The sequence below is a fragment of the Quercus robur genome, chromosome 2 (assembly GCF_932294415.1).
Source record: "Quercus robur chromosome 2, dhQueRobu3.1, whole genome shotgun sequence".
In the NCBI taxonomy this organism is placed as follows: domain Eukaryota; kingdom Viridiplantae; phylum Streptophyta; class Magnoliopsida; order Fagales; family Fagaceae; genus Quercus; species Quercus robur.
The window spans coordinates 33214014-33226660 of NC_065535.1; the positions used below are offsets into that span (position 1 = coordinate 33214014).

At 35.3% G+C, this 12647-nt stretch overlaps 1 protein-coding gene, 1 non-coding gene and 1 pseudogene across 2 annotated transcripts; 2 read left to right on the plus strand and 1 right to left on the minus strand.

Moving 5' to 3' along the window:
* The first annotated feature begins 1619 nt into the window (after positions 1-1619).
* Positions 1620-5137, plus strand: LOC126697821 (uncharacterized; annotated as a pseudogene).
* A 1866-nt stretch (positions 5138-7003) lies between these two features.
* On the plus strand, positions 7004-10847 carry LOC126713412 (uncharacterized). Its single transcript, XM_050413165.1, has 3 exons — positions 7004-7532; positions 7676-7828; positions 9717-10847. The coding sequence occupies exons 1-3, from the start codon at positions 7365-7367 to the stop codon at positions 10455-10457; spliced, it is 1062 nt and encodes a 353-aa protein (XP_050269122.1). The 5' UTR covers positions 7004-7364; the 3' UTR covers positions 10458-10847.
* A 1443-nt stretch (positions 10848-12290) lies between these two features.
* Positions 12291-12374, minus strand: TRNAL-CAA (transfer RNA leucine (anticodon CAA)). The gene has a single exon. It is a non-coding gene; the product is annotated as a tRNA-Leu (tRNA).
* Between the last annotated feature and the right edge of the window lie 273 nt (positions 12375-12647).

The following is a 12647-nucleotide window of genomic DNA, read 5'->3' on the forward strand; positions in this document are numbered from 1 at the left end:
CCACTCTTGATTTTCTTTATTTCCTGCAACATTGAACTGTTATTCCTGCCGTAATAACTTAATCCTGCTGGACCTCTTTTGGGCCAGTCGTTTATCCCTTTTCTCAGTGGCCTATCATGGGCACTTTTTTGCTTTTACTTATGGGCTCCTATGTCCATTTGGGCTTTCTTTTGAGCATCCACGACCCGATTGCTTTCTTTGGGTTTCCTCGGCCCGTTTGCTAATTCCACACTCCTATGGGCTTTTTACTAACTTCATTGGGCTTCCCCGGCCCAATAACCTTATTCTTATCTTTGGGGTTCATGGGCCTGCTATAAACCCCTTACTCTCTTAGTTTGCATTGCCTTGGGCCTACGGTGGCCCTTTCTCACTTTTCTATCTCATACACTGCCCATGGGATGCTATTTCTTTCTTTCCTAGCTTCTTTGAGCCCGCTTGCCTCTTCAAGACCCATTTATTTATTTGTTAGGCCTGTGATCCATTATTCCTACCGCTTGGGCCTAATGGGTTTTTGCTATCTATTTTGTCAATTCTTTGTTGCTCTCATTATTGGGCTTTCTTTCTACCTGCCTGGGCTTCCACAAATGGCCCTCAACATTAATTAACCAACAACTTAAAAATTGGATTAAAATAGTAAATTGGAAAAAGAAAGTTAGTTATTACTTTTTTTACTGTAAAAAATACTCTTACCTAAGGCTTAAAAATGAGGTTAAAATAGTAAATTGACAAAAATAATAAATTCCTACTTCTACGTTGAAATGCCTTCCTGCTTCTAATAAACTACTACTTTTACGTTGATTTAAATTCCTACTTCTACTCACTAACTTCTTACAAAATAGGATTACTTTTTTGTTAGTTTTAAAACTCTTCCAATCTATAAAACGCACCTCACGTATTCATTTTTTTTTTTAAACTTCATCACAATGTATTTGTTTCTTCTATCTTCCTTTTTTTTTTTCAATTTTTTTTTAAAATTTCATTACACCCTTAGTTTTTTTTTTTCTTTTTTGGATTAGAAAAAGTAGAAATCCCAAATTATAATAAATGCAAATTATTAATCTTTACCCAAAAAATAAAAAAACCTCTGAGCACGCGTGTGAGCGCATGCTCAGAGGCTAGTAGTATTTTAATAGGAATGAGAATACGGTTACAAAAACGAATATGAATAGGAATAGGAAACGGAAACCACTTAACTGAATAGTATAAATTAGTCTCATCACATGGGTAGCATATCGCATGTGCGATTGAGCCTTTTTTTTTATAATTATTTTGAATTTAATATCATAATTTTTCAATTTAAGATTTTGAAAATGAGTAAATTACAGGTTTAGTGTGTGCTATATTTTTTTTAAATTTTTTTTTATAGTTTTTGTTTTTTAATTGTGTTGAATTACAATTTTAATCATATTTTTTATTTTTTAAGAAAAGAATTATTTAATTAAAATAGGGGTATTTTGAGTATTTTTGACATATTTTTAAATCATAACTAATTTTATGAAATAGGAGATAAACTATAAAATCCCCTTTGAATTAGATTTCCCGGGTACAAGTCTTTATAATTCAATTCTCTACGCAAGAAACAATAGAATGGTGAAAGAGAAAGAAAGAAACCCTACTGAAACCCTGGGACTCTGGGAGGCTACGGAATCAAACTCCAGAGACAGACTCGTGTCGGGAACAAAACTCCGGCGAATATTCAAATCACCGCCGAACAGATCCTCCGGGAGGCTTGTGACCTCCAAGACGCGGCGGAGATCAATCCTCTGAAGTCGGAAATCACCGACGCCGCCGAGCTCGCCGATCACCGCCTCCGCAAGCGCAAGGAGTTCGAGGACCAAATCAAAAGAACGCGATGGAACGTCACCGTTTGGATCAACTACGCTCAATGGGAAGAGTCTCAGAGAGACTTCGATCGAGCTCGATCTTTGTGGGAACGAGCTCTCGGAGTCGAGCATCGGAACCACACTCTGTGGCTCAAGTACTCCGAGTTCGAGATGAACAACAAGTTCATCAATCACGCGCGCAACCTGTGGAAGTGGAACCGTGCCGTCACGATCTTTCCGAGAGCGAACCTGTTGTTGCACAAGTACCTCCACATGGAAGAGGTGATCGGAAATATCTCCGGCGCTAGAAACATCTTCGAGAGGTGGATGACTTGGTCGCCAGACCACCAAGCCTGGCTCTCCTACGTCAAATTCGAGCTCCGATACAATGAGATCGAGCGAGCTAGGCAAATCTTCGAGAATTTCGTGCGTTGTCACCCTAAGGTCACTGCCTGGATTCACTACGCCAAATTCGAGATCAAGAATGGCAAAATCGCGGGCGAGGAATGTTTACGAAAGAGCTGTGGAAAAACTCGGCGAAGACATGGAGCGCACAAGAGAGGTGTATAGGTAAGTTTTTGATTCTTCAAAAGTTCTTTTTGTGTTTGGTAAAGTTGATGTACTGCGTAAAAGTTTATGTTTAGACTTAAAAATGTGGAGAATTTGCTTTAATGGATTGTGTTGTTTCTTTTCTTCTTCTTTTTTTGAACGAAGATTGTGTTGTTTTCAAAGTATGCTTTTTTGCATAATCTTGTTTGTCCCTCATTTGTATTTGTTGCTGTATGTGGCCAAAAGGTCGTACTTTTATTACATGTGGTATTGTTGTGTTCATGCGATTTTGATATGGTTCTGTTTACTTTTGCAAGCCTTTGTGGTTCTTTTGCATGCATAGTGTACAGATCCTCCACCGTTGGCTTCGAGTGTAATTCGGTAGCAAAATTTATATCGTTGTGAAACTCACAGCCAAAAAAATATTACAGTCACTCACAAAATTTATTCAAACTGCAGGGGTTTTTGCTCTTGATTGGAAATGGTTATTGTCTACATTTTTCTGTCTTTGAAATAAGATGTCTAAGTTTATAATAATCTGTCAGGATCATTTTACAATGTGGCTTGTCCTCAATGTTCACCAAACCAGGAACTAGATTTCAGTAAAAACTTCATTTGCATCCAATGCATGTAACATTGCTTGGTTATCCTAGTGTTAAAGTTGAAATTGTATATATTATAATATTACTAGCGAAGATGACTTTATAAAATTAAAAGCAAAGGCAGTATACATGAACTCATAGGGAGTAACTTTAGTATACAGGCTGCATAATAAAGGATCTCTCCTAAAGTTTAAATTGTAAATATATATATACATATATATATATATATATATCACTACATCTTATTGCTTTTCATTGTTTTGACAAAGAAGATCCTTTGCCATCTAGGCTTCAGGTAGGTTGTCCAGTTCTTTATTAAGCAATTTGAACTGACATATGACAAAGGGAGCAAAGTCAAATCAGAGTTGGAATTCTTGGGTCAGGTCTGGCAGTCCTTTGGATAGCCTAGTTTGTGACGAATTAGGGTGAGTATTTGGTGGGAAGGAATAGTAGGATTTGAGAACACAACAAAGGGGAAAAACCAAGATCTGGGTTGTTGTTCCAGGGCTGTGACCTGTGACCAGTGTTTTCGCTCTTTATGGGGTACTTGGGGCTAATTGATGGATGGGTTTTTTAGGGACTGTTTGGTAGCCAAATCAAGAAACAATTTTTATATTTTAAATACAGTAATTGGTGGGTCCAATGAAATGTTAACTTGTTTGGCAAACTGTTTCCACAAAACAACTTTTAGTTTTTTGTTCTCCAAATCAGGTTTTAATATGATGTTATGGAGGTTGTTGTAGGGTTGATTTTGTTTTGGTAGTGATTTGGGTATTGTTCCATAATTTTTTGGTTTTTTGTTTTTGAAGTGAAGGATTGGATTAAAAAAAAAAAAAAAAAACTTGTTTTTGACTTGGCTGTTAATCTATAAAGATAGATATATCCATAGATATTGGGTATTAGGTCTTGAGTGAAGGATTGGTTTCTCAGGTTTAATTAAGCAATAAAAAAGAGAGATTATTCTTGGTTTCAACTCCGCTCTTATAAACATGGAAAAGAATGTAGTTTATTTAAATGAATATCGAAAACCAGCACATAAAAAAGCTAACTTAGTTTACATTTTCAGTACTTCAGATTATTTTATGCTCAAAAATGATTTGACTGGTGATTACTTTATAGATGATGATCACATATTTTAGGTTTGTAGGAAATTTTATGTTGTGCAGTCAATTTTTTTTAGAAGAAGTTGTGCAATCAATTTGGTTGTTAAGATTTTTGGGTTCTATGACCAGAAAAAAAAAAAAAAAGAAAAGAAAAGAAAAGGTGACTTCATAAGGACTTGCAAATGTTTACAGTTTATAAATCTCTATGATGTAAATGAATTTTTTAAATTATATAAAAAATGGTATCCGAATTAAGTGACTTACACTGTCATTTACAACAGCACTGGTATCTGGTTTTCATATGTAAGATTCACATGAGTGGACAAACCCAAGTGACTTTGAAGATATTACTCATTTACTGTTAATTTTTCCATGGAATCTCCTTAAGCTCATTTGTCATGAGAAAGTCTCTTTCGCAAAACTATGGCTTGTAGCTGCCCAATTTGAGATCCGGTAGCTGAATCTCAAGGCTACAAGACAAATCCTAGGAAATGCAATTGGCAGGGCTCCTAAAGATAAGGTCAGTTACAGGTTTTGTCGTGGTATATATTATATCATTATCCATTAATTTGGCATATTCTCACAATTGTAACTGTGTTTTTTCAATAAAATAGACATTTAAGAAATATATTGAGATAGAGCTGCAGCTTGGAAATATAAACCGTGGTCAAAAACTCTATGAGAAGTATTTAGAGTGGTCGCCTGAAAACTGTTACGCATGGAGCAAGTATGAGGAGTTAGAGAGATCTTGTGCGAGACTGGTGAGCTAGGGCAATCTCTGAGCTTGCGATTGCCGGATAAAGACCGAAGAGTAGATTTTTTGAAGCATAAGAAAGGATGTCAATGCTCAAGTGGAGTATAATGGTAGAGGTTGTGATTCAATGCTCAGCAGAATCAGGAAAGAGACTGGTAGCAGGCAAAGGTCACTGATGTTAAAGTTTAGTCCCTGTGTAGTTCTTTGTGGTCTTTATGATCAATGTGTACTTTTGTGTAATAATTTTAGTTTCTTTTAACAAAATCTCTTATTGATTTGTCAAAAAAATCTATTTCTGTTTTCTGTTTCAAAGACTCGATTATAAGGATGAAAACAAAAAACAGATTTCTAGTGTTTTTCAAAGTAGAAAATGTTTGGTAAACTGTAAAAAAAGGAATAACAGTTTTCCGAGAATGGGAAACGAAAAATTTGTTTGGTTTGATAGCTAAAAGATTAAAAGAACAGTTTTCCAGTCCAAGGACAAACTAAATTTGGATTGATTCCTAGAGTAGTTCATTGTTTTTACTTTGCCTAATCATTATTTTAATAAGTTTTTATGATATTAATAATGAAAAGCTGGAAATTTTAGTCCAATGATGTGAGTAATTCAAATGCTCATTGTTGTGACAACTCACAAGTGAGGTCCACTATATATGATTTACTGGTACATAGATTGCACTGGTTGATTCTTGGAAGTCCTCTGTTCGAGCCTTTGTGACTCTGAGTAGCAGCAAGTGAGCCACACTATAGAATTTTAATAGACAGGAATCAACCCGTCTCAATGCTAAGGAAAGGAAGAGACTTTAGAGCTTGTGGATGCAGAGTATGTTTTACTTGGTATAGAAGGCATCTACGAGCCATTACTGGATCTGTGAAGTGTGAACTTATTAAGAAACTAAAAAGGTCTTTATTACTCGTTTTGCTTCAGCTACAAGATTGGTCTTCACCATATTCTGAATTCCTTTTCCACGAAGGTTTGACCAAGGTTTTGCCGGCAGTTTCCTCTTTCTCTGTAATTGGGACCCGATTCAAAGAACCCAACTTTAAGCAAATACTATACGATTGTCAACTGAATACAATGCCATCTCCATCATTCCTAGACTAGAAGCTTAACCATCTGATTTAAATTATGGAAATAATTTTAATTTAATTACTATCTTAAACATACAAAAAATGTTAATGGATGGCCTAAGGGTATTATGTTAATGAACTATTTTTAGAATTTTTTATAGGAAAATGAAAAAGCAATTGACTTTTTTTACATCTTTTTCATTAAAGTGGTATAAAAAATTTTCTAAAATAATTAATTAATCAATGCTTTAAAGACATCCGTTAACACATATTAATAATTATTTTTAGACGTTAAACATCAAACAACTCACCCTTTTCTATTAAACACAAAAACTCTTCTCCAATTTTAGTTGAAGTATATAATGTCATGAAGCCTCGTAATCAGAGTTTAGTTTTGTTTTGTGATCAATTATGAAGATAGACATATGTTATTTTAGATCAATTGACAGGTTCATAAAATTTGTTTCTAGTGTCTTCATTTGATACCTTGTTAAGAGGGGAATTGGCAAAATGTACCCATCAATCCATATTAAGTTGGAGTGAACATTTAATATGAATCATCTATTATCTTTAATGATTCTGAATACCAAATTTGATATTATCCCTACAAGCTACAATTGTAAAATTTTTTATATATTAAAAAGAAAAAAAGGAAGGAAAAAAAGAAAAAGAAATAGAGAGTTCAAAAAACAAGTTCTCTTATATGGACTTACAAGCACCTAACATGAATAAAAAAAGAAAAAGAAAATGTAAAGCTATATGATAGATACTACTTGGGATTTAGGTTTATTTTCTAATTCTTAAAAAAAAAAATTTATTTAGTTACTGTATCTTAGTCTTTTATTTGAATTCAATCCTACGATTTTATTAGTTAATAATGTACATAATTAAATTCATTTATACTACATTAACCAATACAATTACGTGATTGATTATATATATATTTTTTTAGATAATGATTGATTATATTTTTATACACTCATCCCAATATCACATATAGATTTAAAAACTAATCAAGACAAAAAGGTCAAATTCACTAGCTACAATTGTTCTTAGCCTGAAACAATTCATTTCCTCCAAAAAAAAAAAAATAAAGGGGGGTCACGATTTACACGACATTTTGATTTCCCAAACCTTCCCCGAGTTCCCAATCTTCCAAGCAACCTACTCCACATTTTCTTTCTCAACCAGAAACTTTTATTACTTTCCCATCTCACAACGATATTTCAAATCCCCCCCTCTCCTCTCCTCTTCAAATTCCAATTCCCACTCACACCCACACCCACCCACACAAAAACACACACAATTTCCAACTCTCTCTCTCTCTCTCTCTCTCTCTAAAAGAAGGGTAGGTCTGCTTAAGCCGTTGAGACAACTACCGAGTCTCTCTGACTTTAAAAACTCTCTCTCTCTCTTTGATGCAAGTTTTCCGGAGCTTCATATTGGAATCGGACTCGGACCCATGTTGAGCTGGACCTCCTCCTATTGCTCTCACTCTCTCATCCACCACCGCCCTCTGCTTTTTCGTCCCTCTATCTCTCGAAACATTAGGGTTCCGACCCGACCCGTTCCTCTCTGCCCCAATACCCGAACTCTCCGAACCTCTCAATCTTTCACCCTCTCATACAACGTAAGCAATTTAATCATTTCTGTTTATATCTATATTTAAGCTTTTGATGCATTAATTTGTGAAACATTAGAGTTGTATTTAAACGCAATTATGACTATGAATAAGGTTTTTTTTTTTTTTTTTTTTTTTTTTTTGGGGTGCAGAAATTGAAAATTTCATGCTTTAGAAATGAGGAATTTGCTGCAGAAACCCCAAAGAAGGAATTTATTGAACATTATTTGCCTGAGGAATTGGTGAAGTCAGAAAACGATAATTCAAGCGCGGTTAAAAGAGATTGGGGTTCCACTCTTAGAGAGGTAAATTCTATTTTTTTTTGTTTTGTTTTAATTCATTCGTATATTATCGGCAGCTGATTTTAATGCTTTTGAGTTTTGGGTATTTGATTTGGATTGTCTAGCATTTGATATGTGGAAAAGCACTAAAAATCTGTTGATTGTAGTAAGGTTCTTGTCTAGACTTTGTGTTGTTTGATTTGTTGGTGCGCGAATTTAAGATGCAGTTTGCATTTATAGAAGTAGTAAAAAAAAAAAATTGAGAGTACGAGTTTGGATAAAATAGAATGATAGAAAAGAACATGTGGCCTATCCCGACTAGTCTATTGGGGATTTGTGCTTACCCTAAAAATTTGGGACTATGGTTTAGGCATTTGTGTCGAATCTGCTCTTAAGTTAATGGACTTATAGGCTTAGGGATTTAATCAACTAAACTCCGTAACTCCTTGATGAATATCTTCAAACAACATGTTGTGACCATTTGGGCTTGGTTTACTCTGTAATGAATGACTAGGATAGGTTGTCTTTATTCAAACAAAGGGAACCGAATGTTTCCTCGGTACTTTAGTTTAGTAGTACAACTTTTGTAATATTAAGTAGCTGTAGACAGAATTACTTTAGTTTAGACTCTGTGTTGTTTGATTCGTTTTTGCGTGAATTTATGATGCAGTTTGCATTTATAGAAGTAGTGAAAAAGAAAATACATGTAAATTAAGAAGGTATTAGAGAGTATGACTTTGGATAAAATAGAATGGTAGAAAAGAATACATGCGGCCTATCCTAACTAGTCTATTGAGGATTTGTGCTGACCCTAAACATTTTCGGACTATGGCTTGGTTTATGTTGTTTTAGTTGGTATTTGTGTTGAATCTGCTCTTAAGTTAATGGGCTTATAGGCTTTTAGGGATTTAGTCAACTAAACTCCATAACTCCTCAATGAATATCTTCAAACAACATGATGTGACTGTTTAGGCTTGGTTTACTCTGTAATGAATGACTAAGATAGTTGGTCTTTATTCAAACAAAGGGAACCGAAGGTTTCCTTGGTACTTTAGTTTAGTAGTACAAATTTTGTACTATTAATATTAAGTAGCTGTAGACAGAATTCCATTTGCCTAGTTAGTATTGGGTGAAGTCCTGCAATGAGTGCAACCCTCATGTTTAGTTGCTAGCGTTGAGTTTGGAGCCTTGAGTAGACTGCTGATGATAAGTTGGACAACGGTGAGGATAATATCAAGTCATCATGCCTCTTATGCAAACCCTGTACAAATTAGACCACATAGTCTACAGGAAATAGTTGAGTATGGGAATGGAATTTGGAATTGAATGACAGAATTTATGATGTGTGGATTTGCATGACAGATGGGTTCCTAGATATTGAAGGAAAAGAAAAGAAAAAGATTAGTTTCTAAGGATTTCCTTTGTAATCCCAAGATGCTGCTAAAGTTAACATTTTTTTTTTTAACTCCACTCCAGAAAATTTGATGGAAAATTAGTTTTCAACTTATATCCGAAAGAGGGAATGTAATTTTTCTTTTTACTAGGAAATTGTTACACCTTAATTATTATAGTTGGGTATGGGATTGGAATTTGGAATTGAATGACAGAATTTATGATGTGTGGATTTGCATGACAGATTTTCTTTATATGGGTTCCTAGATATTGAAAGAAAAGGAAAGAAAAAGAGTAGTTTCTGAGGATTTCCATTGTAATCCCAAGATGCTGCTAAAGCTAACATTTTTTTTAACCCCACTCTCCAGAAAATTTGATGGAAAATTAGTTTTCAACTTATATCCGAAAGAGGGAATGTAATTTTTCTTTTACTAGGAAATTGCTTTGAAACACCTCAATTATTATAGTTAATTATGAAGTTTTAAACATATGTCATTCCCTAACTGGCTTGGTTTTGCAGGTTGCAAATGCAGTGTTTAGGGTGATTGGGAGCCGATGGACTGTACCTTGGACGGCAGAGACCATACTGCAGGTTATGCTTCTTTGGATTGCTGCATTCTGGTTCATAGGCTCATGGATGGTTCCATTTGCAGCTCACGTGGCAGGCTTCAACAAGGAATCCTTGACTTTTAGAGGACAAGCCTTATTCAGCCTCATAACTGATGTAACTGAAGGCATTGCTGGAATTGCAATCCTTCATCGTTGCCTGTCCAGGTTTCGTCCTCTCCCACCTGATTGGTTTAAGCTTAGCCTGAGAGGAAACTGGCATATTGATGTTCTTCTGGGATGTCTCATGTTTCCCCTGGTCAATCGACTCTCACAGTTCAACCTTAACCTTCTGCCTCTATTGCCTTCAACACCTGTCACGATCTCAAGTGTTGAGCAGTCAATTTTGGCTAGGGATCCTGTGGCAATGGCATTGTATGCAATAGTAGTTTCAATTTGTGCTCCTGTCTGGGAGGAAATAGTCTTCCGTGGTTTCCTTCTTCCTTCCTTGACCAAGTACATGCCTGTATGGTGTGCAGTGCTGGTGAGCTCGGTTGTCTTTGCTCTAGCACATTTTAATGTACAGAGGATGCTACCGCTTGTATTTCTTGGGGTGGTAATGGGTGTTATTTTTACACGGTCGAGGAATCTAGTACCATCAATGCTCTTGCATAGCCTTTGGAATGCATTTGTGTTCTTGGATTTAATGAAATAGCTTCTTGAAGTTGTGCTTAATATGTAAGTTCGGTGATAGGTTAATCTAATGTAAATGAAGCACAACTTCAGTCTGATTTCATGGGGCTGCAATTCTTTGAAGGATCTAGCCTGTGCCCCTTACAAGGATGGATGCCTACCCTGCATCAGCAAAGTTGATCAAACATTGCTCACACAGAAAGCAGTATAAAAGTCCTCCAACTGAATGCAAGAAGTATCGGGCTGTCGGGTTATTCCATCAAAATTTGTATGTTGAGAGCATCAATCTACTACTTTGTTCATGTCATTAATGACATACATGGTATAAAGTAAAGAAGCAGAATGTGAACAATCATTTTTCCCAAAAGGATCTTGCAACTTGCATTCCAGCAATGTAAAACGCTTTTGTAAATTTCTTGATCGTCTCTCTCTCTCTCTCTCTCTCTCTCACTCTCTCTGTGTATGTGGTGGAATACATTTTGGGTTCCTAGGACTAATTCATCTAGGATAGCCTTGTCACCTAACCAAAGAAATATTTCGACTCATTATCCTGGAGGGGAAATCAAGATAGGTGCACTTATTTTCCTGGCTCGAAAAGAGGATAGGATAGCATAAATTTTTCTTGTCCCGTCTCATCGTATTTTGTTTTGCCTGTTTCTTCTGTGTATATTTATCTACCTTTTCTTTTTTATTTATTTTTGGGTAATTTGTTATTGCAGGGGATTGAACCCCCGAGTTAGCGGACACATAAGGTACCACTCAGGCAACTAGGCCTGATAGGCCTGATAGTATATATTTTTCTACTTACGTATATATAAACTTAAATTAGTCATATAATTTAATCTTAAAAAAGAAAAAGAAAAAAGAGAAGCGATTATAGTATCATCCCAAAACACTCAATACTCTCACAACTCACAAAGTGCCAATGCCACCTCATTATAAACGGTAAAATGCTTCCATCCAATTCCTTATCAATCCGCTTAACTTCTACCATGTGTGTTTCTCCACTCCAAAGAAGGGGCAAATTTTGTTTGTCCCATATTATACTATATCATCTCACTCCGTCCCTTCTTGTTTGTGTATATTTATATCTCTTATTATATATAAAAACTTAAATTAGTCATATAATTTAATCTTTAAAAAAAAAAAAAATCTAGTATCATCCCCAAAATACTAATATACTCCTACAACTCACAAACAAGTGCCAACGACACCTCATTACAAATAGCAAAATGCTACCACCCACTTCCTTCTCAATCCATTTAAGCCATGTGTCTCCACTCCAAAGAATGTACAAAATCTAGTCATATCATCTTCTGTTACCCTCCCTTATTAGAATGAACATTCCTTAGTATATGAAATTTGGTTGGAAAGTTGAAAATCTAATCAATATTTAACATGGTAGTCAAATGGTTTAGCACATCAGGATTTTTTTCGACTTTGAAACTTCAATTGGACCAACATTGCTTGAATCCCTCACAGGGTCACATTGCTTAAAAATTTTGTTGGGCCTCTACAAACAGCAACATTGCACATTCTCTATGTACCTTTATTTATTTATTAATAGGCTCTTAATATCTTATTGATTGGGGTTTTTGCATGTGTCTGAATTGGTTAAAGCTTAATGTGAGCTTAGGCTGTTCATAATAGGGTTATCATTTATCAATGTTATTTCTTCTAATACACCCAATTATACATCAATGTAAATTACGTAATCTCTTTTTGTTTAATTAAATACTTTCATTTAGCCCAATCATTGCCTGATTCTCTAGCAATCCATATATGTATTTTGGTTTCTACAAAAACAGAACACGTACCCAAAAAAAAAAAATTCAAAAAAAAAAAAAAATCAAAATGTCAGAAGTGGGATTTGAACCCACGCCCTCGTTAGAGGACCAGAACTTGAGTCTGGCGCCTTAGACCACTCGGCCATCCTGACCGACGGTTATATTAGCTTTGATTTTGTTTAATAAACAATAGGAAGTACAGTCAAAACTCAAAGGTAATCTTAAATTGACAACCCCTGGTTGTCCTTATCCTAGTCCTAGCTGGATTCATTTCCTACGAAGACCAAAGCTATAGTCAACCACTCAATTAGCTCTGCTTTACATTTTCGGGTCCCTTATTTGGGATCTGCTTCTGAACAATTTTTTTTTTAGGCCAAGTGGATCCTTGTGAACAATGAGCGAGGAACTCGTAAAGTCCTAAACAC